The sequence below is a fragment of the Parasteatoda tepidariorum genome, chromosome 1 (genome assembly GCF_982258835.1).
Source record: "Parasteatoda tepidariorum strain Cologne lab strain chromosome 1, Ptep-v5.0, whole genome shotgun sequence".
In the NCBI taxonomy this organism is placed as follows: domain Eukaryota; kingdom Metazoa; phylum Arthropoda; class Arachnida; order Araneae; family Theridiidae; genus Parasteatoda; species Parasteatoda tepidariorum.
In genome coordinates, this window is record NC_141755.1 from 38911244 (window position 1) to 38935482 (window position 24239).

The 24239-nt window shown below is 30.5% G+C and overlaps 1 protein-coding gene across 1 annotated transcript in view; it reads right to left on the reverse strand.

Annotated features, from left to right (window-relative positions):
• Nucleotides 1-24239, reverse strand: part of LOC107441252 (uncharacterized) — a 181461-nt gene that overhangs the window by 23377 nt on the left and 133845 nt on the right. Inside the window, exons 3-4 of the mRNA XM_071179990.2 lie at nt 15404-15664; nt 2795-3010 (exon numbers count right to left, since the gene is read on the reverse strand). Of these exons, the coding sequence (XP_071036091.2) occupies nt 2795-3010; nt 15404-15664 (477 nt within the window). The remainder of the gene's footprint in view (nt 1-2794; nt 3011-15403; nt 15665-24239) is intronic.

Genomic DNA, 24239 nt, shown 5'->3' on the forward strand with positions numbered 1-24239 from the left:
TTCATATTACTTCGGTGATACGAAGTTTTGAAAATGGATTTAATTAAGTCCCTAAAACACCGAAGTATCTACTTTTCTGTCTCTACAGTTAATGCTTTCATTCTCTTTTTGTATGTGAACAGTGCGCAAATTAAGAAACAGACCACCCTGAATAACTTTTGATCTTCACGTTTCTATGACTCAATCCCTATGAATAGAAGGGGTGACCTCAAAAATGTTCATTTTTTGATCCGCGATGGCTTAGGGGATAGAGCGTTCGCCTTCCAATGAGGCGAACCGGGTTCGAATCCCAGTCGATACTAATTCCTCATCCGGCTTGCACCGACCACAGTGCTGACGTGAAATATCCTCAGTGGTGGACGGATCATGGGTTAGAGTCAGACTAACCGTTGCCGTCAGGCTAACCATGGGAGGTACTTGCGGTGTTCCTCTCCATGTAACGCAAATACGGGTTAGATCCATCAAAAAGTCCTCCACGATGGCAAATTTCTCCCAATACTCCAAGAGTTCCTTTGTCTTCTGGATTGGGTTAAAAATTACAAGGCCACGGAGTTGAACATTAGTAGTCGTAAACCCATAAAATTGGGTCGAATGTTCAACGACGGTTATAAAATAAAACAAAATATGGTCATTTATTATTGCGGACGATATTTTAAGTTACAAAAACAGACACAAAAACTTACTTTCCATCAATAAACATACCTTTTTCCCCCGACTGATTTGGATTTCTGAACCTCAAAATATAGGGGATAGCCGCAATCTGGGAAATATGGTCCCAATAGTTTGATCAGGAGAGCGGTCCAAAGTTAGGACCCCTAAATTTAGTTTTATTTTTTGCATATTTCACCATACCTCAGAACTTTTTAAGCGAATTGAAAATTTTTTGCACACAATTATAAAATTCATTTATCCAAATATAAAAGAATAGCTACATGGAACAGGAGGTTTTATTATTTTATTTAATATTAGTCGAACAATGGCGAATTGTAGGGTATAATATTTTTTACATCATTTTAAAGAAGGTAATTTTAAATTACAAATTACGAATTCTGAGTGGAATCGGTAGAATTTATCCTCAAAAATCGAATTTTAGAAGTCATATTTTAGAAATCCGCTTTCTCAGGAACTATTCGACAGATTTAACTCAAATTTCGTTATTTGCTATGTAAAATTATAAAAAAAAATGATGATGATGTTCGTTAAAATGATGAAAAAATTGCGTATCTTATAATTAAAAATATTTTTGACTACTATTAAATAAAATAATAAAAAATAAAATAATAAAAAATAATAATATTTATTAAAAGTTATTCCTTGCAGGGAATTATTTTTGGATAAATGAATTTTATAATAGAGTGTAAAAATTTTTCTATTAGATAAAAGGTTTTTCGATATATGGCGAAATACGTAAAAAGTAAAGAGGTCCAAACTTTACACCACTCTCTTCACCAAACTATTGGGTTCATATTTCTCAGATTGCAGCTATCCCCTATATTTTTGGGATCAGAAATCCAAATCCGTCGAAAAAAAGGTATGTTTATTCCGATAAAGCACATTTTTGTGTCTGATTTCGTAACTTAAAATATCATCTGCGCTAATTAATTAGCATATTTGAGATTAAGTCTTCGAATAATTTAAAATGTGTCCTAGAACGTGAAGATCAGATTATTAGATCAAAAGCTATTAAGGGTGGTCCATTTCTTTTTTTTTGCACACTGTACATATATTCAAAAGTCTCCTTCAATGGTGACGTATAAAGATCCTGCTGCCATCTATTTACCAGATATGAGATAACAATCATTGAACAGAACTACATAAAAGCTGACTATTATACACTAAATTCTAGTTATTAATTCATTATTGAAGGAATAACTCAGCATATTACTGTCCACGTGACATACGACTCCTCCGGTTCCGATCATTTTCTAGTTACCTTAAATTACTTGACAGAAATTAACATTACCCTTGCAGTCAGGCTAACAGTGGAAAATTTTCGTGGTTTCCCTCTCCGTGTAACGCAAAAGCGAGTTAGTTGAAACCACGTTAGTTGTCTCAACGAAGGCAAAATTTCTCCCAATATTTGATATTGCAGTTCTCTTGTCTTTTTGATTGGGTTCTTAATTGAATGGCTACGTAGTTGAACAAAAGTCGTAAACCCAAAATTGGGTCTGTGTTTAGCTATGGTTATAAAATAAAATATAGTAAAGTTTGAGCCGTGGTGACTCAGGGAATAGAGCGTTCGCCTTCCAATGAGGTGAACCGGGTTCGAATTCCAGCAATGGCTGGTCTATACGAATTCCGTATCCGGCTTGCACCGATTACGGTACTGACGTAAAATATCCTCAGTGGTAGACAGATCATGGGTAAAAGTCCCTTTGCAGGCTAACCCTGGGAAGTTTTCGAGTTTTCCCTCTTCTTGTAACGGAAATGTACGTTAGTTCCATCAAAAAGTCCTCCACGAAGTTAAATTTCTTTCGATACATGAGTTCCCTTGACATCTGGATTGGTTTCAAAATTACAAGGCTATGGGGTTGAAAATTTGTAGTCGCAAACCCAAAAAATTGGGTCGGCTGTTCAACGACGGTTATAATTTTGTAAAGTTCACTTTGACGATTATTTTTACTATATATATTCAAAAATAAATATAAAAAAGAATAATATTTGATACTAAATTGGAAAATTCTAAAGAAAACAGTTCAAAAATGTCCCAAGATGTAAATTATATATTCAAGGTAATTTCACAGAAACATTTTGGAAAATGTAATAGTTATGACACATATTTAAGTGAACTTACTTCCAATACAAATTCTTTTATTAACAGTTGTGGTTGGGGAACAACCATTTTGTCTGCAGAAACTGATAACTGGATGGCTCCGGCATAAGATATGACAGAAAACACTACTGGGATTTCTGGTCTGGGAGACATCCAGAAGACTATTTTTTTTAGCTTTTTTGTCCCCAAAGTCAGCATTTCCTGTGGACCCGGAATATTGGCTAAGACAACAGTTGCCTATAGGATATCAAAAATCAGAACAAATCTTAGAAATGTCAGATATAAGGTATAAGTATAAGGTAAGGTCAGATATAAGGTATGTCAGATAAGGAAATATGCATAGCATATTTCCTAACATTTAAAAACCAAATTATTGTTTTAATTTAGTTCTAAAGTAATCATTAATATGATCACTTATCTTTTAATACCACAACCTTAAATTGAGTGCAGAAAAAAAAATTTTTTTTTCGAGATTCCCTCTAACATATCAGTATAGAATTTGAAAACCATTTTATGGTTGCTAATTTTTTGATTTTATTAAAATTAGTTATTAGTTCTCACGATTTTTTTCTTGCCCCCACATTTGAATGCGTAAGACAAACAAAAAGATCCTTGCTAATACATTAATTTAATTAATAGTCAATACAAGGATTCCTTGTATTGACTATTAATTAAATTGTACTAACGTCCACACGAGACTCGCATTTTTGATTTCTTGGTTAAACGAGATGCCCTGCAGCACTGGCCATTTTCTAAATTTATTAATCTATATTGTAAAAAAATGAAATTTTTTTTTGGATTTTGGAGGTCAATATGATGCTATATATCTGAAATAAAATATTTTTTATAATTTTTTCGAATTCAATTCTTCATTAAAATAACGCAGTTCCTATTGTTTAATATCTTTACCACTCTGAAATAGTATATGGATAACTCAAAAGGCGTCAAACAACATCCTCTTCAAGTTATGGTTAATGCATCAACTCCTTCAAACAAAATTTCCTGGATTACAGATATAGCTGCACCAATTAGACATCAGCCGGATTTCCGTCCTTGAAAATATGGATAATACGTGCTTGGAAAAAGACCAGCAACGAAAATCTCACACTGTTTAATTATTACACAAAAATTAGGTAAAGGATAATGACAAATTCTTTTATTAATATACAGAAATTTTCAAGTTCTCTGTATTTTGATACATATAAAAAGGAAGTATATTATCACTAGTACCGAAGCTCATTTAAGGTATCTGACTAGTGAAAAAAAATCTGACTTTGAACAAAATTTTTGAAATTGAGTTTATTATAAATTCAGAATTTCATTATTCTTAGCTTTCTAAAAATACTTTACTTTTGTTTGCACTCCAATTATTTGAAATGTTATAGCAGTTTTTGTGCAAGGTAATAACAGTGGATAGGGCTTATTATTTTAAGTTTTTAAATGCTTTTATCTCAAGATAAGATTTTTCCACATTTTACACCACTTTAATCATGATATCTCATGTTGTTTTTAAAATAACAGTCTACAATTTTTTATGAGTGTTTATGATTATAGCACACATGTTTTGAACTACAACTAAAAGGAAAAAGTATAATTTTATTTTTTATGCATGTTTTTTCGCAGAAACAACTGTTGAAATTTTTTTAAAAATTTGCTTTTTAAACTACCTTGATTCTTAACTCAGTAGTATATGAACTTGATATTAAAATAATAGTTCAAAACATAGTTGATAGCTTTCTAACTGAAATCCTCAAAGGATTTTTTGTTTCAGGTGATGATTTTTTTTGTGGAGTGTTTAGCATATATGCAAAAAATGTCGAATTTTTATCTAAAAATGGTTATTTAAAAAATATTAACACATATTAAATAAAGTTTTTACACATATTAAAACAAATAAACTAGTTTTTTAAATTGCATATTAATATTTAGAAAAAAGTTGTCGAAATTAGTCGGATGCCCCAATTTATCTTGGCCTTGTATCTTGGCGTTGGTGATGATACTTTGTTATAGTTTCAAGATAGCCGTAAGTAATTCAAAATAAATTTAGAATTACATACATACCGAACTAAAAATGGGAATTTAAATCCAAAAAGCTTTTTTTCAATTTATATTTTAATACTTTTTATTTTCCTCTGCTATTATATAAATTTTAATTATTTATCAGCATATTTTTGAGCCAGACACATTTAACTGCATAAACTCTTTCTCAAACGTTATATGGAAGGAGAATAGCGTGCGAATGATATTCGTTAGTTGCCGGCTGGATTCGAACCAAGGACCTCCGTGTTCTCAGTTGGATTTTGTGATCACCATAGTTATAGATTGCGGTAAAAAAATTATCATTAAACAGTAGGCGAAACACTTTTAAATTATAAGACATACGCCAAATTTTTATATCATTTTAAAGTATGTAATTTCAAATAGAAAAATACGAAATTTGAGCGAAAGCGGTTGAATAGTTTCTGAGAAATCGAATTTTAAAAATACGACTTTTTAAAAATTTGATTTCTCAAGAACTATTCAACCAATTTCGCTTAAATATTGAATTCTTGCATGTAAAATTACATACTTTGATATGATGTAAAAATTGTATTCCTTAGAATTCAAGATTGCTTCAAATATTATTTAATAAAATAATAAAAATAATAAATATTTACTCAAATTAATTTTTTGCATGGAATTATCTTTGTATAAACAAATTTTATAATTGTGCGAACGAATTTTCAATTCGCACAAAATTTTCTCTAGATATGGCAAAATGCGCAAAAAGTAAAATTAATATTAAGGAGTCTAAACTTTGGATCGCTCTCTTGATCAGACTATGAGGGCCATATTTCCAAGATTGCGGCTACCTCCTATATTTTGAAGATCAGAAATCTGAATACTTTGAAAAAGAGGTATGCTTATCTAGAGTAAGTACGTTTTGGTGTCTGATTTTGTAACTTAAAATAGTGTCTGCCTGCGCTAATTAATTAGCATATTTGAGGTTACCCCCTCGAACCACTAAGAATGAGTTCTGGAACGTGAAGATCCGATTATTAGATGAAAAGTAATTCAGGGTGGTCTGTTTTTTCTTTTTGGCGCACTGTACATCCAAGTCCAGGGAGAGATAGGCAGCTTTATATAATGGCCACCGCAATGACATTTATATACCAGAATTTTTCTGAAACGTTTCTCAAAATTGTGTAAAATTTTGTATTTTTTGTCATTTGATTGTTTTCGCATAGTGAGAAATTTTCTGCAGAACTAGGTAGTAACTTTCGGATTTGAACCTTTTTAAATATAGAGAGGTTTACAAATCTACATTTCATTTAAAATGTATTTAACCCGGTGACTTGATAGAATGTGAACAGTACTTTAAATTATTTTATACAGCGTAAGAAAAATTTAATCCACATAAATTAATGATTTTTTTAAATAAGGTTGAACTTTAAAGTTGGAAGTTAGAGCTCATTAGACTAGAGTTTGCACTTTCTACTACGTATGTATCTAAAATATTTTAATCAGTTTAAAAAAGACCGTTCACATTATAATGTTTTGAAAAGAAGTTCCTACTCTTTAAATTATGTATTTCCAACGTCTTTTTGAGATGCAGTCCTGTTTTGGATGTTAATCTTTTAGGAAAGAATCTATATGTTTATCGAACGTCTCTGCATAATAACTTAACACTACCTTCCATTTGACCTTTATAAATTATGCAGTACTCTCGGAGAAATTATTATTACAATTAGCTTCTGTCGAAGAGTATGGCGGCTTGTGTTGGCGTCTTCTATATTTAAATTAAAATGCTGTATCTTTTTCCTTAGAAATTAGACGCGAAAATTCAACTGCTGACTAAAGAAAATCCTTCTTACATGAAATATAGCATCAAAGCTTTTAACTAATGGGATTAATTTCGTTACTTCAATATCATCTGTTTTGGGTTGCCATTTTGGATACAGAAAGTTTGCTAGACATACGGTGAATGCACATCAATAACATGCCATTAATATGTAATTTGAATTACGAACAAAGATTAATATTTTGTCTAATTATTTAGAACGTAACTTAATAATTTATTCGGTTCTGCATTTTGGTTTCTTTAAGTAATTACTTACAGATCAGTTTCCAAGCGAAAATTATTATGTATTTAATATGTTTTAGTATATTTTGTTCGCTAAGTAAACTTTTTTAAATTTTTTTACATACAATCAAATCGGTGAATATTAGGAGCTTTACTTTCTTTGTTGTTCTCATTTTTCTATGCAAAATATCTTTTTGAATTGATAATTCTTGATATGATAGTAAATTTTATATTTACCTTTCCCAGTACGAGTGAATTGAAAATTTCAATAAATTTTTCGGAACAAAATGTAATTATTTTGGGAAACATATCCAGATAGAGAAATATTTGAGTTCTTCTTTGTTATGTATTGAAATTTTTAACTATATAGATAAATTGAAAATCTTTTTAAAAGTTTTTCTTGTTTGTGAGAGTAAACTTATGAAAATAGTTCTCTTAAAACAACGCATATTCATCAAAATACATTCATTTTTTTAACTGTTTGACCTTTAAAATCTATGCAACATTCTAGGTGGAGTCATTAACAAATTAACTTCTGTAAAAATAGCTTTTGCGTCTATATAGATAAAGATAAAAAATTGAAGTTTCAAGAACTAGAAATGTCATTCTTCTATAGAAGAAAATATTTGTAACTAATTGATTATTTCTTTTAAATGTAGTTATTTCTTTACTTAATCAATGAGTATTTATTTCGTTTCTTATTATATGTTTTTATTTGGTATATTGATACAACATATTATTAATTTAAATGCTAGTTTCCGTAGGGTGATTATCCCTTTATCAAATTGATACGGGAAAGCTGTTGTCATATGAAGAATTGAATAGAAGAAGGTTCTTAGTGGCATTTTAGTGAGTTTGAAAAAATCAGCTTCAAAAAATATATCACCATGAGAAAACTGTTTACGAAACATATTTCCTTAGTGAAAATGATCTTAACTTATGATTTAGAAAATAATCAGTTCATACATACAGTTTACACGCTTTTACGCATACTTACATACAGTTACACTCTTTTACACCCAAAATTTCAGTTTTTTAGGAAGATATTTGACGTGTGTGTGTGTGTCTGTGTGCATTACAATAAACTCTTCTATTATAAATTTATTTTTAAATACTATTGCCTGTAGTATTTGCTTATTTAATGGTTTCAAGAATTCCTTTTAATTGAATACAGTGGAAAATAATGAGCATTGAGTTTTTTTTATATAGTTTTAAGAGAAAAAGAAGAATTTTCAATTTGTGAAAACAAATTTCAGACGTGAAGCGTAATTCAAAAATTGTACTATTAAAAATGTCCAAAAACACATTTTTCTCTGACAAAAGCGACATATATATATATATAGATGCAAGCAAGATGTTGCTTCATATTTTTTTGTAGAATGTTTATTTATACATGTTTACACTGTGGTAACTGTATATACATATCTTTGGCTGAAAGTTTCTTAAAAAAATATTAACTGAGAACTTTAAATTTTTTTAAAAAATTTCCTCATGTCTGAACGAAACTCTTTCATAGCTGAAAAATTATTCCTGTTAACGCTACAACATTATCACAGCATACAACTGACATAATCTCAAGTATTCCCAGAAAATTTCGAAGCGATAGCATTAGTAGTTTCTTAGAAAAGCTACATAGAAAAAGGACAGTTTTAGCATTATTTAAATATGCTCTATCGACTCTTTTTCAAATTTTTTATTCATTTTAACACTTTCTTTAAAAATGATCAAACATTCTCAGTTTTCCTATACTTGTTAAATATCTGGAAATAATAACCTTAGATAAAATCATTTAAACAGAAAAATTTGAAACGACAAGGACGAAAATTTTGTTACATATTCTGTCTGTCAATCGGCTCGTAATTTACTTAGAAAATTTATTCTTAGGGAGGGTTGTCGGCCGCTTTTTTAATGAAGAAAATAAACACTTATCACTATTTATACTGTTTTTAACGAGCAAAATACTATACATATTCTATCAGAAAATAGAGGATTGAATAAGAAAAGATTAAAACTTCGTCTTGTAAGTGGATGAGTCTTCAAAAATTGGCTTTGAATTCTCTGCTTTTTTATTTTGTGAATAAATACTATTTTATTTTGCTTTAAGTCATGTTTTTCTTTTCACGTAATATTTTTTAATATTTTTAAAATCCAATTTGGAATATTAAAAACAAATTATTATTAGCATGCTTCAATTCTTGCACAGAACATTATTTTTAAAAGTAAAAAAGATGTTTGACAATAAATGACTTTATCATTGTTTGATTTAGAATTTGTTAAAAATAGAAATAAATTTTTTGAACTTTATTTTTAATTTAGAAGCATTTTTAAAATCAGTTAGAGTTGAAATTGGAAAAATAGTGTTTTAAATGAATATACATCGTGCATATACTAATAAAAAAACTGCCACCATGTTTCTGGCTTTGTGTAAGCCCCAAAAGTCTCGGTAGTTTTCACCGAAGCGCTTTGGTCATGATTTTGGAAAAAATAACAACAAAATATGCTTTATAATGCTCAAGCTTATTTAGTTACGGTGTTGAAGATTAGTAGTCGTTAACTCAAAATTTGGGTTGGTTGTTCAACGGTGATTATAAAATAAAATTAATACTCTAGGGGCGCTATGGCTCTGGGGACACAGCGCTTGTGTACTAATTAGGTGACCCAGGTTCGAATTACAGCGTTGGCTAATTCTGCTCCCGACTCGCACCAATAACAGTGCTGATATAAAATATCTTCAGTGGTGGATAGATCATGGATTAGAATCCCCTTACAGTAGAGCTAACCATGGGATGTTTTGGTGTGTTTTCTTCATGTAACGCAAATGTGGTTAGTTCCGTCAGAAAGTCCTCCATGAAGGCTAGTTAGACTAGAAACTTGAAGAAATTTTTATTTGAGCCATGATAAACATATGGAGATCAAATAATCCGTAATTCATTATGTAAGTGACATAAATGTCTCTTGAAAGAAGTCTATAACCTTTATAGAAGCCACGGTGACTCAGGGAATGGAGTGTACGCCTCCCAACGATGTCACACAGGTTTGAACCCAAGCGGTGGCTGGTTGATACAAATTCGGCTTCTGGCTCGCACCGACCACAGTGCTGACGTAAGATATTATCAGTGGTAGGCAGATCATGGATTAGAATCCCCTTACTTGATAGTAAGGCTAAGAATGGGAGATTTTCATGGTTTTGCTCTCCCTGAAACGCAAATGCGTGTTTGATCTAAACAAAATCTTCTGCGAAAGACAATATGTCCCAATGATAGATCTAGGAGCTCTCTTGTCTTCTGGGTTGAGTTTAAAATTCCAAGGTTACGGAGTTGAACATTGATGGTCATAAATTTAGAAATCGGTTCGGGTGTTTAACACCGGTTTTAAAATATATAACCTTCATAGCAAAACATTCAGATTGTAAATACATCAGTCATTCTTTTTTTCCTTAAACAACACCTTAATTTGTTTAAAAAAAAATCTGTGACTTTGATCGGTATTGAATAAAACAGCCCTCTGTATGCATAGAAAGGCTTAATTTAACCATTATCTAAGTTAGATGCTTAAATAATTAATAGTAGATTATGTAAGAAACACACATTTCCATAGAAAGAATTCAATAGCCCTTATTTTCTAAACATATTCTTTATTCTCCTTCCTTCAAAAACTTCCTTCATTTCAAAGAGTCAATAAATTTGATAGCCATAGGGAAAAAAGTACTTCACATAGAACATTTCCTGAAGAAAGACTTTAAGCAGGACTAAAGTATGTAAATATATGTTTATTAAATAATCCATAATGGATTATCGTTGTATAAATTCATACTTTCAGCACCAAACTTAATTATATAATCAAAAGCACCGCTTTTTTGAAGAAAATAGAGAAAGAAAGTGCTTAATGAAAAAATGCCTGTAGTTTATTTTAAGCAGGTTCTTCTTGATTAAATTATCGCTAAAAGAACCTTTAAGAAGAATAAAAAGTCCTAGTTGCATATTTTGACAAACAGAAATCGATATAATGGGTACTAAAATGAACAGCGTATAATAATGAAAATGTAAATCATAATAGACGGAGATCAAAATTTCCCTTTTTTCCTTCTTTTACTTTTTTAAATTTAAATTAGATTTATTTCATATGCAAATGTCAATGAAACTTCTATTTAACTGTGTAAGAGAATAAAGAAAAACTCTTTGATTTAAAGATGCTTTTAATGAGTGAAATGAAATTAACATTTAAAACTAACTGGTTTGTAGAAAATTTATCTTTAAAGTGCATGAATTAAGTTTGTGAAAGCTTTATTATGTATATTTTTCCGATAAAAATAATTTTCGTGCAAATTTTTACATTTTTATAGATTTACCTCGAAAACGTACAATTTTTATAGATTTTTTACATTTTTTTTTGAAATGAAATTAAGCTGACTGAAAGGAAATGATGTGAATGAAATTGAATGAAATGATATAAATTGACCACAATTTATAAATAAATAAATCCTAATTAATTTCGAATTGAATAAGTCTGAAAAATCGCCTTATTGAAGAAATGTGATTTGCATTCAAGTGCATGGCATAGAAGAATACTAGAATTTAGAATGAAGGAAATTTAATTAAATGATTAAAATAAAATTAAATGAATTCACTGAAATGAAATTATTGTAAGAATCAGAAATCAATAATCAATGGTAAATCAAATGGCAATCCAAGAAATCACAAAAATAATAATATACAAAACTAAAAGTATACAAAAAAATTAAATAGTTTGGTTATTTATTTGCAAACTTTTTTGAAAACGAAATACCTGTTTTTTCCAATTCTTATTCATATTATGATGTTATTTGATTTTAAAGATTATAAAAATGATATGGTTACAGTTATTGTGCTACAGACTTTTTTTTTGCATTTTTACGTTAGTTAATAAATCTTTTTGGTAATTTCGTGTACTTAATATGTTATTTGTTCAAGATATTTGTATTCTTGCAGCGCGAAACTATTCAGAAAAAAAAATACTCTTTATGAAAAAAATCTGTTCTATAATTTTTCCAATAAACTTTTTCACACTAAGTATCAAAAAAGCTTTAATGATGCTATAAAATGACATTATTTCCTAATGGAGAAAATACAATGATAATTGTAAATAATATTTATCATATTTTTCTTCTTCTCTCTTAGTTACACTTAATAATGCATTCTAATTAGTTAAAAGCTCATTAGATTGTTTCTTTTTTATTATATATAGTAGATTATTTTTTAGCTCAATACAAATGTTCAAAATAAAACTAATTTCATTCAAAAAAAATTATTTATACTCTGTTGCAAGTTAAGAAAAAACCATTATCCTTATAAAGAGAGCCTCTTTACCTCCAAGTGTAATGCGAAATGTAAGCCCAACTCCAAGCGTGAACGAACATCAACATAGCCTAGTCTTGAAACGACGTAGCAACGGCCTTCTTTTTGCTCATAAGATATAGCACGAACTAAATTTTTGTCCAACGAGTTTAACTATTAAAATCCTTTTATATTGGTTTGAAAGCATAATTATATAATTTCATAGCTAAATAAAACGGAACTAAATGCAGTCGCGGATGAATACTTAAATTATACCGCAATGGTCTTTTCTTAATTTGCAACAGAATATAGCAAAAAATATAACTGTTTTATATTTAGCAAAATTAACTGGTACGAATTTCAAAGTTTAATTGAGTTAACAGTAAATCTTACTCAAAATTGTTTTTAAAAAAATATTCGATATAAAGTTTGTAGAATATTGATTAAATATTACTGAGATCTCAAATGAAGAAAAACGTGCGAACTCCCTTTCATGAAGAAGTACTACCAGAAGTCGGAAAGCTCGGTCTTTCCGAAAGGTGTAGTTTTATTTTTCTTTGTATGATATGTCTTAAGTTTCATCTAATATTTATGCGTTTCACATTAATTTAGCATAATTATAGAATATACTGAAATGTATAATGTAATATAATTATTAAAATTACGGAAACACATAATTTTACGCCATATATATGTAGTATTTATGCACGGTATAATTTGCACTTATTATTTAAAGTAATTTTAGAAGGTAAAGATAAACGCCATATTTATACAAAATATTAAAAAGCAAAATTATTATGTGATATTCATAATTAATAAAAATATAATAATTGAAGCTAAAATAATCACATGTTTAATATGTATACAAATGTTAAAATATACAATTTTCTCCCTGCAAATTAAAATAAATTCATTTAGAAGTTTACGAAGTCTTTAAATTTTTCTTAAAAATTATGCACCTTTCTCATAGAAACTAAGCATCTTTCTTATTGAAATTAACTGCATTTTTTATAAAAATTTAAAATTAAACGAATTACATAGTTGTATGCAGAAGTTTTTATTTCGCTTATAAAGTTCTCACGATATGGCGAAGTACGCAAAATGTAAAATTAACATTAAGGGGTCCAAATTTTGGACCCCTTAACAATTATTGGGACGATATTTCTTAGATTGCGGCAACACCGTTAATTTTGAGGGTTAGAAATCCGAATCCGGAGTAAAAAAGACGTATTTATTCAGAGAAAGTACGTTTTTGTGTCTGATTTTGTATTTTGAAATATCCTCTGCACTAATTTTTTCTCACATTTGAGATCACCCTTTCGAACCCTTAAGATTGAGTTCTAGAACGCGAAAATCTGATCATTAGATCAAGAGTTATTTAAGATGTGCCATTTTTTATTTTGAGCACTATACATGCTAAATATTAGTGATAATTAGGATTTATGACTATTGTTATTTTTAGAAATTAGAATTAGTCTATTGTTATTTTTAGAATTTAGAATTAGTCTATTGTTATTTTTTAGAATGAAATTATTGTTTATAGGATTGATTTTTTTAATTCAGAACAAAGCTTTAAATTTCTTCAGAATCGCTATAATAATTTTAAAAGTAAGTGAATTGCTTTGAACATTAAAACTTTAAGAGTCTACTGCAAGTTGAAGAAGTATTTGACAATGCTTAAAAACTGCTTGAATCAGTAACCATTATACAATGTACATTCAAAAAAGTTGACGACGTACTTTTTAGTTAGAAATAATGATACTGTATTTTTATGTAAATGCAATTTGATCAGAAAAATAATTCTCCCCAGTTTTAATTTCACATATTTCCGGTACAAAACTGGGATAAAAATTCGTAAATTCCAGCTTCTTAAAAGTATTCTTAATTTAACTGCGCATGATCACCACTCTTCCGATTATCTGCCATTCTCTTGAGTTTCCAATGGACTAGTAAGAGGTCTGCTGTTGTCTTGAATTAGGATAACTCCCTTACTATGGACTAGTGCTGGCTTAGTTTTACCCAAATGTGTTGAAAGGATCTTCATCACTTTCGTTTTATCATATCTGCTGTTGTCTTGAAGAAGAATAACTCCCTTACTACAGACTAGTGCTGGCTTTGTTTTACCCAACGGGTTAATATGATCCTCATTGCTTTCGTTTTATCAGGCCCGCCGTTGTCTTGAATAAGGATTACTCCTTTACTGTGAACTAGTGCTGACATTGTTTCACCCAAATATGTTAATAACAATCTTCCTCGCAATCGTTTTATTAGGTCGGCTGTTGACTTGATTAGCCATTTTTCTGCGGACGAGTGCTGGCTTTGCTTCATTCAATTGCGCAAATCATCATTTTTATTGCTTTCATTTCATGAGGTCTGCCATTGTCTTGAAGGAGTATAACCAGGCATCACCTGAGCACATCTTGGACTGTTTAGGGCTGGACTGGAATGACATTCATTCCTCTCCCATTCTGGTTTCGGATTTTCTGAATGTCAACGGATTCATTGATCTGGTCTGACCCCGTCAGACCAGATGGGAATTAGCAACAACAACAGGAGTATAACTCCTTTCCAGCAGATTAGTACTAGCTCTGAATGACGAGTTGCTGTTGTAGGTCTTTGCTACTAGATCATCGAGTATAGTATGCAAAAAAAAAGAAGAAAAAAACAACTTAATAACTTTAAATCTTATGATCAGATTATCCCGTACTAGGATGCAATCTCAATGGCTTGAGGGTTTAAACTTAAATGCATCATATGAAATGAAAGAATTTTAATTGAAATATAAAGTACTTGAAGTTCTTTTTTTCACAGAAGTACTTTAATCTTTAAATTAATATTTAAAAACTAAAAACTGAAAAGAACATCATTAATGGAATATTATAAATATATAATGTAATATAATAGTAATATTATGATATATATAATATTATAATATATATAATATTATAATATAATAATATATATAATATTATAATATTTTAATATATATAATATTATAAAATATATATACGTTCAGTCAAAACTGTATGATAATCTCCAAGTGGTCCAAATTTAATATTAATTTATTTATACTCTCAATATGAGGTTCTGTTCCGATATAGGCTCATTTTTGATAAAATTAAAATAGAATTCACAATGCATTTAAACTTGAAAACCTGATGATAAGAACTTAAGTGAAGGTTTGATAAGGTCACTTTCAAAACAACACAAAAGCTAAATGGTATGAAGGCGATAAATTCGTAAAATGTTCCTTACCTTCCTCAGTACAGTATTGAGTATCCATTGAGCGACAACTTCTGGAAGAATGGGTAGAAGGCAGTAGATCGCCCCATACATTATGACTGTATCTGGAGAAGTCTTCAACTCTTCCATCCTCCTGCGAACATCCCAGAGACGCGGAATGGCCCCCTCTGTGTTCGATGGCAGTCGGACATTTACTTGGGAATACTGGCAGCCCATTGTTGGAATTGCTTCGACATTGCTGGGCTCATGCCGCAAATCGACTGGAATGTTCAGCTGGAATAAATAATAGCTGTCATTAATGAGAGAAAAAATAAATATGCAGTGCGCAAAAAGAAAAAAAAAAAGAACCAACCTGAATAACTTTTGATTTAATAATCGGATCTTGTTCAAGGATTCAATCTTAATGGTTCGAGGGGGTGACTTGTTAAATTATGCTCAAAGTTTGGCAAAATAAAACAATTTGAAGGAAATTGGTTAAATAGTTCCTGAGAAATCGAATTTTAAATGTATGACCTCTTTAAAATTCAATTTTTTAGGAATTATTCCAACATTTTCTCTGAAACTATTTATTATGTCATTTAAAGTTATATATTTTAAAACGATGTACAAAAATTATATACCTTACAATTCAAAATTTTTTCGACTTTTATTTAATAAAATAAAAACAAATAAAAATTTATTTTGTTCTATAGAATTATCTTTGAATAAGCAAATTTTATAGTTGTATGCAAAATATTTGAATTCCATTAAAAATTCTCGAGTTATGGCGAAACACGCAAAAACATTAGGATGCATTAAGACGCAAAACATTAATATTACGACGCAAAAGCATTAAGCAAACAAAATGAACATTAAGCGGTCCAAACTTTGAATCATACTCGATTCTATGAGCACCATATTCCCTAAATTGCGAATATTCTCAATATTTTGGGAGTCAGAAGTCCGAATCCGTCGAAAATGAGGCATGTTTATTCAGAGAAATTACATTTTTATGTCTGATTTTGTAACTTAATTTATATTCCACACTAATTAATTAGCATATTTGAGGTCACCCCTTCCATTAAGATTGAGTAATAAAATGCAAAGATCCGATTATTAGATCAAAGACTATTCAGGTGTTTTTTTGTGTGAGCACTGTACATAAGTAGCTTAATTTGTTATTCTGTATTAATGCAGATTATGCCACTTCATTGGCCATTGACTTGTATAAAATGGTAAAACAAATTGTACGTTTAAAAACTCACGAACTATTTTACCAAGATGGACTTTTAAAATAAAACTAAAAATTAAAACGAAAATTACGTTAAAACTATTATGCGAATAGAAAATTTCGTGAAACTAAACACGCGCTGTCTTGTTTACCTCCATGCGATTGCCCTCATTTTGCTTTTTACAAATAATGGTTATTAAAATAATGGAGATATTTCCGTATCGTGATCTGCCACACCAACTAAAATAACCAAGTAGCCAAATTGATTTTAAACGGATTTTTTTAAAAACAAAACATGTAGATGTTTTCTTGGGAATATGTCAAGATATATGGGATGTGTCAAGAACTATAAATAGGAAGCGATAAAAAGCGATTTGTTTAGTCCGAAACAAGTTAATCTGAGAACACACATATTTTCTAACATAAAGGCGGAAAGTTTGCGAATTTTTTGTTATTTTTGTAATAAGGAAATTGTTTGAAACTTGTTTTTCATTAAAGAGTGAGTAACAAATTAAAAGAAAATACAACAATTTGTCAAGAACTATAAATAGGAAACGATTAAAAGTGATTTGTTTAGTCCAAAACAAGTCCGCTCTATGTGAAGATCACAGATTACAATGCTCCCCAAAATTATAACAAACCAAATTGTGCTGCCAGATTGTGTAGTGGTCGTGGAGCTTATTTTACAGAAGAAATGCCCTTGGTTCGAATCCCGGACAAGGCATGGATGTTCTTTTGTTCTCTGTACTATAAGTCCTTTCTGTGGGAGCCACGTGGTAACCCTGATAAAGTGATCAACAAACCCGCCCTACTGATACCTGAATGAAGAGTGTCATTTGGATGGGAATTGGAAATAAATAAATGAATAATTAAACAGAATTGATTGCAATTATGTAAATCACATGGGAAAGTTGCGTGGGTGGGAGCTACATGAAATAAATAACACAGAAAATATGCATTGACTCATCTGTATGACAAGATCTGAAGAATAATTTAAGCAACTACATGTCTCCATTTCAAATTTTTTTATGGGGTTAATCAATATCAAAGCAAAACACTTAAGGTTTTTTAACAGTTTGTTATTAGCTTGGTTAATCCTTTATGGGACCATTCTTTTCTAATAGTGTTTTGTTATCTTTTTAGACTATTGTTTTGATGGGAAGGTGGACGGAATTTTCAAAATTTTATCTACTGTTATGAATTATCCATAAATTAAAATTTCTGCCTGAATAAATAACGGAATTTATAAATTCTTTGCGTAGAACTACAAATAAATTTGAAGAGAAATGAAGAAATGAACGGAAGTGCATCACACAAAAGAAAATAGCTCTCCTGCACTGGCCTCTCTTTTTGACAACACGCCCACCTTTACTGTTACTCACATTTATGTAAACGATGTTTTGACGGTTGAAAGACCTTATGGACAAATATTTATCACATTTTATTACTCGGATTCTGTCCAAAATACTTGTTAAAACTAAAATAACTCGTTGACATATAATTTTATAAAATATTTAAAATTGATACTCCCTCTTATTTTGTCATTCACCATCTATGGCCATATTTGGCATAAAAACATTATTAAATAAAAAATTAAACCAATTTATAGCTATAAATAAATTCTTTTTGTTAAGATGTCTTACTTGTTTAAGTATCAAGATTTTTTCGTATTATAAAAAGTTATTAAATTGAAAATTAAAATTTGTTTAATAATAAATTAAAGCAAATTATATTGCTAAAAAAACTAATTTTGATTAATTTAAACTATGTAGAAATGCATAAATCATTATTAAATAAATAACTTAAATACTTAAAACGATAAATACATTTTTATGGTTAAAAATTGAATTTTTTTTTAAAATTCTAGCATCGAACAATTGAGTAACTTGAATAGGGTTGGTAAATTTTACGATTAATAGTTTTATGGCTAAAAATGGAACTTTTTTAAGCTCTATCATTGAACAATTGAGTAAATTGAATAGTGTAAATAAATAAGTGCATTAATGCAACAGAAATAGTTATTTTATAATTTTACTGAAGTTACTTTAATAAAACTTTATTTTTATCTACATCAAAAAGATCATCAAGCCTCGAGAAAACATGCGATAACAAAATTACAACAAGTGAAGTACCAAATAGTAAATATTTTTTCTTCTTCGAAATGATACCATTTGCTCAACTCACCGAAATAAAAAACTTAATAGCAGTAGTAAAAAACTTTGAGGAGAGCAATAATAAGAAAAACCTTCCCTCTTTATCACTATCTAGAGAGACAGAAACAGTGGTTTTTAGTAGCAGCTAAACAAAATTGTTTAAAAAAATGTCTTTTTTTTCGAGCAATCTTAATACTCTTGAAAAATCTAAACTTTTCGAAGAAAAAATACTTTCGAAAAGAAAAGTAATTTAAAAATGTATTACAAGTAGAACAAAATTTATTCAGCTTATTAGTAAACTGCTGTTTGTAGAAAATGCAACACCATGAAAGAATCATCAGAATCAAATGAAATTTAATGCAGAAACGACTTGTACTGATACAAATAAATGATGAAATTTTCAAAACAAAAGAAACAAATTAAGCGTCCGAAATCAGTATTTGGTGCAGCCACCACGCGCTGCAATAAGTGCTGCTATACGACGTGGCATGGAGTCAAACAGATGTTGAATATCTGCTTGAGGAAGAGAATTCCATATCGCTTGTATGCGCAACCAAAGTTCGTCTTTGGAAACTGCAGGACGCGGATCACGAGTGAGACGCCGACCAACCATATCCCACACGTGCTCAATAGGCGACATATCCGGCGAATAAGCAGGCCAAGGAAGAAGTTGCATGCGTTGTGCTGAACAGAAGTCTCTAACAGTCCGCGCAACATGTGGGCGTGCATTATCCTGCTGAAAGATAGCTCCAGGGATGCCTTGAAGGAAAGGAACGACTTCGGGCTGTAGCACTTCACGGACGTATCTGTTGCTATTGAGATTACCCTCAATTCGTATCAAATTGGATCGTCCATGATACGAAATCGCACCCCAGACCATAACTCCGGGTGCTCGACCACTATGTCGTTCAATAATACACTCAGGAAGGCAGCGTTGACCGGCATAACGTCTAACACGAACACGGCCATCATGGGTCCACAAATTGAAGCGTGATTCATCTGAAAAGACAACTTGGTGCCAATCAGCTCGCCAGTCTCTGTGCTCAAGAGCCCACTGCCGACGCAGCCGTCGATGATCCGCCGTGAGGGGAATCCTGTATAATGGCACCCTTGCACGCAATCCACGGCGCAGCAGACGACGACGAATTGACGAAGCCGACAATTGTACACCTGTAGCAGTAGACCAATGTGCTGCCAGCTGCCTGGAGGAAGCTGTGCGATCATTCACCGCCATGCGGAGCAGGTGTCGATCATCGCGCTCTGACGTCACCTTCTGTCGTCCAGTGCCTGTTTTTCGAGTTGTTCGGTGCTCGTCGGTCCACTGCTTCCAAACTCGCATCACTCTGGAACTGTTCCGCTGCATACGAGCTGCTATTGCGCGATAGGAAAATCCTCCTTCTCGAAGGCCGATTATCCTCCCTCGTTCAAACTCCGTAAGTTGCTTGAATTTCTTATTCTTCCGTCGTGGAGGCATACTCAGGTCTCACTAAACGTTTGCCACTAACAAATAATCATAGACTATTTTCAACGTCCCGCTACAGCACTTTATTTATACGCTTTCAGCATCAATTCAGAGGGCGCTGCGCGCGCCACGCACGCGCGATGGCTCTGAAACTTTATTAATTTGCATAATATCCTATAATTGACATTTGCTGCGAATTTCATTTGATTCTGATGATTCCTTCATGGTGTTGCATTTTCTACAAACAGCAGTTTATATTTGAAACAAGTAAAATGAATTTTTTAGAATTAAATCTTTCAAAAGCATGCTTTACTTTTAGAATTAATGGCATTTTAATAAGTTCCATACAACTAAAATACCAATGTTACAAAACTAAAACATGCAAGTACATAACAGCTTTTGAAAAAAAAAAAACTCAGACTAAAACTCGAATTATTACTTTTATAATTTACTTTTGGTAGACGTTTAATAAAATTTTTGTATGTAAAGTGCTTTACTTTGTGCTGATTTCTTTTATTCAACTTTATTTAATTGAAATTTTCGTTAATTAACTATTTTACAATTACAATGTTCCTAAATTAAGCATTTCTCCAATTAAAAGTTTCTTTATGAAGGAAAAGGTTAAAATAATATTATTTAAGTGTTAGAATGTTATCATTATAAGCAATTAATTATAAACTTTCTCTTATCCTTACTCGCTACCTAATTGAAAAAAATAATTTGTATTTTAAATTGTGTTCAAAACTCTAAACGGTATTTTACATCTTTTATTTTTTCCTATTTTATATCATTTTCAAAGAAAATTGTATTCAACGTATTGAATTAAATATGTTAGATATGTAATTTTTATTGAATATTTGAATATTAAATTTATCATGAATAGAAAACTTATAAAGGGGCATTTTCCTTCTAATAAATTGTTTTCTAATTTTTGTTGGATTCCAAATTGAAAAAGTATTAATAAGCGATAATTAAAACTAATTAGCAAAATAAAAATAACTCCCAGATAAACTCTTTGAATGAAATTTAATTAAAATAATTAATTCATCATCCCAAATTAACAAAGTTCAATCTTTAAGCAATACAATCATGAAATAAATTGTTGGATACACTGGTAAAACAATGCATAAAATATTGAATTATATTACATGGAGTGTATTTATAAATGGAGGCAAAGTTAATCTAAAAAATAATACTGTTCAATAATTAATAAAGCATTATTGTTTGGATGATTAACATATATGTTTTTCATATTCTCCAGTGAAAGATATCCTTATTATTGTTTACACTGCATTGCATGAAAAAAGGCCCTCACATAAAACATGGCATATTCTCGAATCTGAATATAACCCCTGTTTTTTCACATCATTCATTGTTTTCTGAGAGCACCTCTCCCCCTATATTTATCACTTTAGGATAATTTTAGTGCCATGAATTTGATTTGAAGGGAGAAAAAGGATTATTTTTACCATTGAATTTCTTGTGATAGACAGGAGAAGGGAAATTTCTTTATTTACATAGCAAGTTTTTTCTTTTTTTTTACAAATGAATTTTTTTTGCCAGTTTCTAAACTGTTTCCTGTAAATTCCTGCTTGAAATTCTTTTTCCATTCCTCAACAACCTATAAAAACTAAAAATTTAGCCAGAATTTAAGCATGTAATGGGTGTAGGGAAAGAGATTCGAAAGCCACCCTTTAATTAAGTTTCTAAATTGAATCCTTAGAGTCTCAGGACCTCTCCCAGGTAGAAAATTATTACTTTAATTGTTGAATATCTTCTGAGGGCCAGAGAAGTAAAAAGTTCGAATGCGAGGAGGTGGCGAGGCTGCTGTAGAGAGGAGGTGGATAATCGAGGAGGGAGAAGGCATTTTTTTTATTTATTACTTACTCAATAATTGGAAATACCTGTCTATCACCCATACAAAGAAGAACCAACTAATATTGATGGGCAAATCATGAAAGGAAATAGGGAAGTCTTACCAAAGTCGATGAAAGAAGACATGTTTTGAAAGAATTCATAAAAAACATCAGGGAGGAAGAAGAAAAGAAATAAATAAATGAAATAAAATCTAGAAAAATATTGTTTTGGCCAAACATGGGTATGGGCATTGAAAGAAAAATTAATAAGTGTGAAACATGTCAAAAATTCCAATACAGATAATAAGCAGAATCTTTTATCTAAAGAGAAAATAACTTAAACATAGAATTGTATTGGAAAAGATATTTTTTATTTCAATTGAAAATATTATTTAGTTGTTTACAATTCATATTCAAATCATCCTGAAATTAAAAAAGTTTATGATTTATCATCTAATATTGCAATTAAAATAGGTTATTTTAAAAATAGGTTTGCAAGAGATGGAATTCCCAAGGAAGTTCTGAGTGAAAATGGTACACATTTAGATTCTAAAGAATTCAACAATTTTGTTAAATCTCATGAGTTCAAACTGACCACATTTAGTTCACATTTTCCAAGATAAAATGGACTTTCAGAGAAAGGAGTTCAAATAGTTAAAAGATTCTTGAAAAAATCTTAAGACTTTGGTACTGGTTTTCAACTTGTTTTACTGAACTAGAGCAACGCCATTCGAATGTCACCAGCTTAACTTCTGATGAACAGAAATTTAAGAGCAAGATTGCCTTTCAATCGGGAAGGAATATCTTCCAAGGAAGAAGAATCCGCTTCCCTTCAAAGTCAAAGTATTGAGGCCTCTAAGTAAAAATGGTGTCTGTATTTAGAATGAAAAATTATGGCCAGTTAAAACTACAGTTATAAAGGAATTAGTTACTAGATCGTATGATGTTCTTACTGAAAATAACAGGATTCTAGGGAGAAATTTTCAACATCTAAGAGAGAAGAACAACTTCATATTCCAGATGATAAACTGGATCAACCCTCAACCAATAACACAGGTCAACAACCAATTACTAGATGCAAGACAATAATACTGCAGATCCAAAAGGATAACCATCGAATTCTCATGATTAATTCAGTTGCAAAGCAACTTCATCAACACCTACCGATACTTCTCCAGAAACGGTGAGTAATAACATTTATTGTATTTCGTTAAGAAGATCAACTCGAATCAGATAACTATCAGAAAGTCATAACTATAAACTTAAAATATTTCTAAAGTAGACACTTTAAAACATTTCTAAAGCAGTCATTTAAAATTTGGGGAATCGAGTTCAAAAAATTTATTAATTTAAAGTTATTTCTAGTGTTTGTTTTCTATATACTGTTATTTTCTTACTATACATAAAAGTCTAATGATGGTATAGCAGGTTTTCATTGTTGTCAATACATTTTTATTGGCTGGAAAATCACATCTTAGTATCTAGTTTTACCCACAATAATTTTCATATTGGTTTAATTGTCATTAGCATAAAATTGATACAAGTCATGCATTTGTGGCATAACTAACTACCACTACAAATATTAAATACCAAATCGCTAGTATATAAGACATGTTAACTCGATTCTATCTTGAGGTACCTTTTGATAGATGAAGGTTGACACAGTCAAAAATTAAATCCCTACAATAGTGACCTGCAGATGTGATAAGAACTTGCCAATATTGATGGAGGATCCACATTAAACAGTTGATTTGCTTGAAAATAAACTGCTCAAAAAACGAAAAAAGAATCCGGTGAAGTTAATAAAGTCTCCCGGTCATTAAACAAAAATTAAGAATAATAACAAAAAAAAATGTTGTTATCACAAAAATGAAGGAAAAAATAATGAGCGAAATGCTATGAAGTATAAATATAATGAGAAAAATATGACATAAAAAAAATAGCATGAATCAACTAGTGGTATCCGTTCATCGAATTCTATCACAGATAAAATTCTGGAAGAGGAATAATGTGGCATAACTAACTACCACTACAAATATTAAATACCAAATCGCTAGTATATAAGACATGTTAACTCGAGTCTATCTTGAGGTACCTTTTGATAGATGAAGGTTGACACAGTCAAAAATTAAATCCCCACAATAGTGACCTGCAGATGTGATAAGAA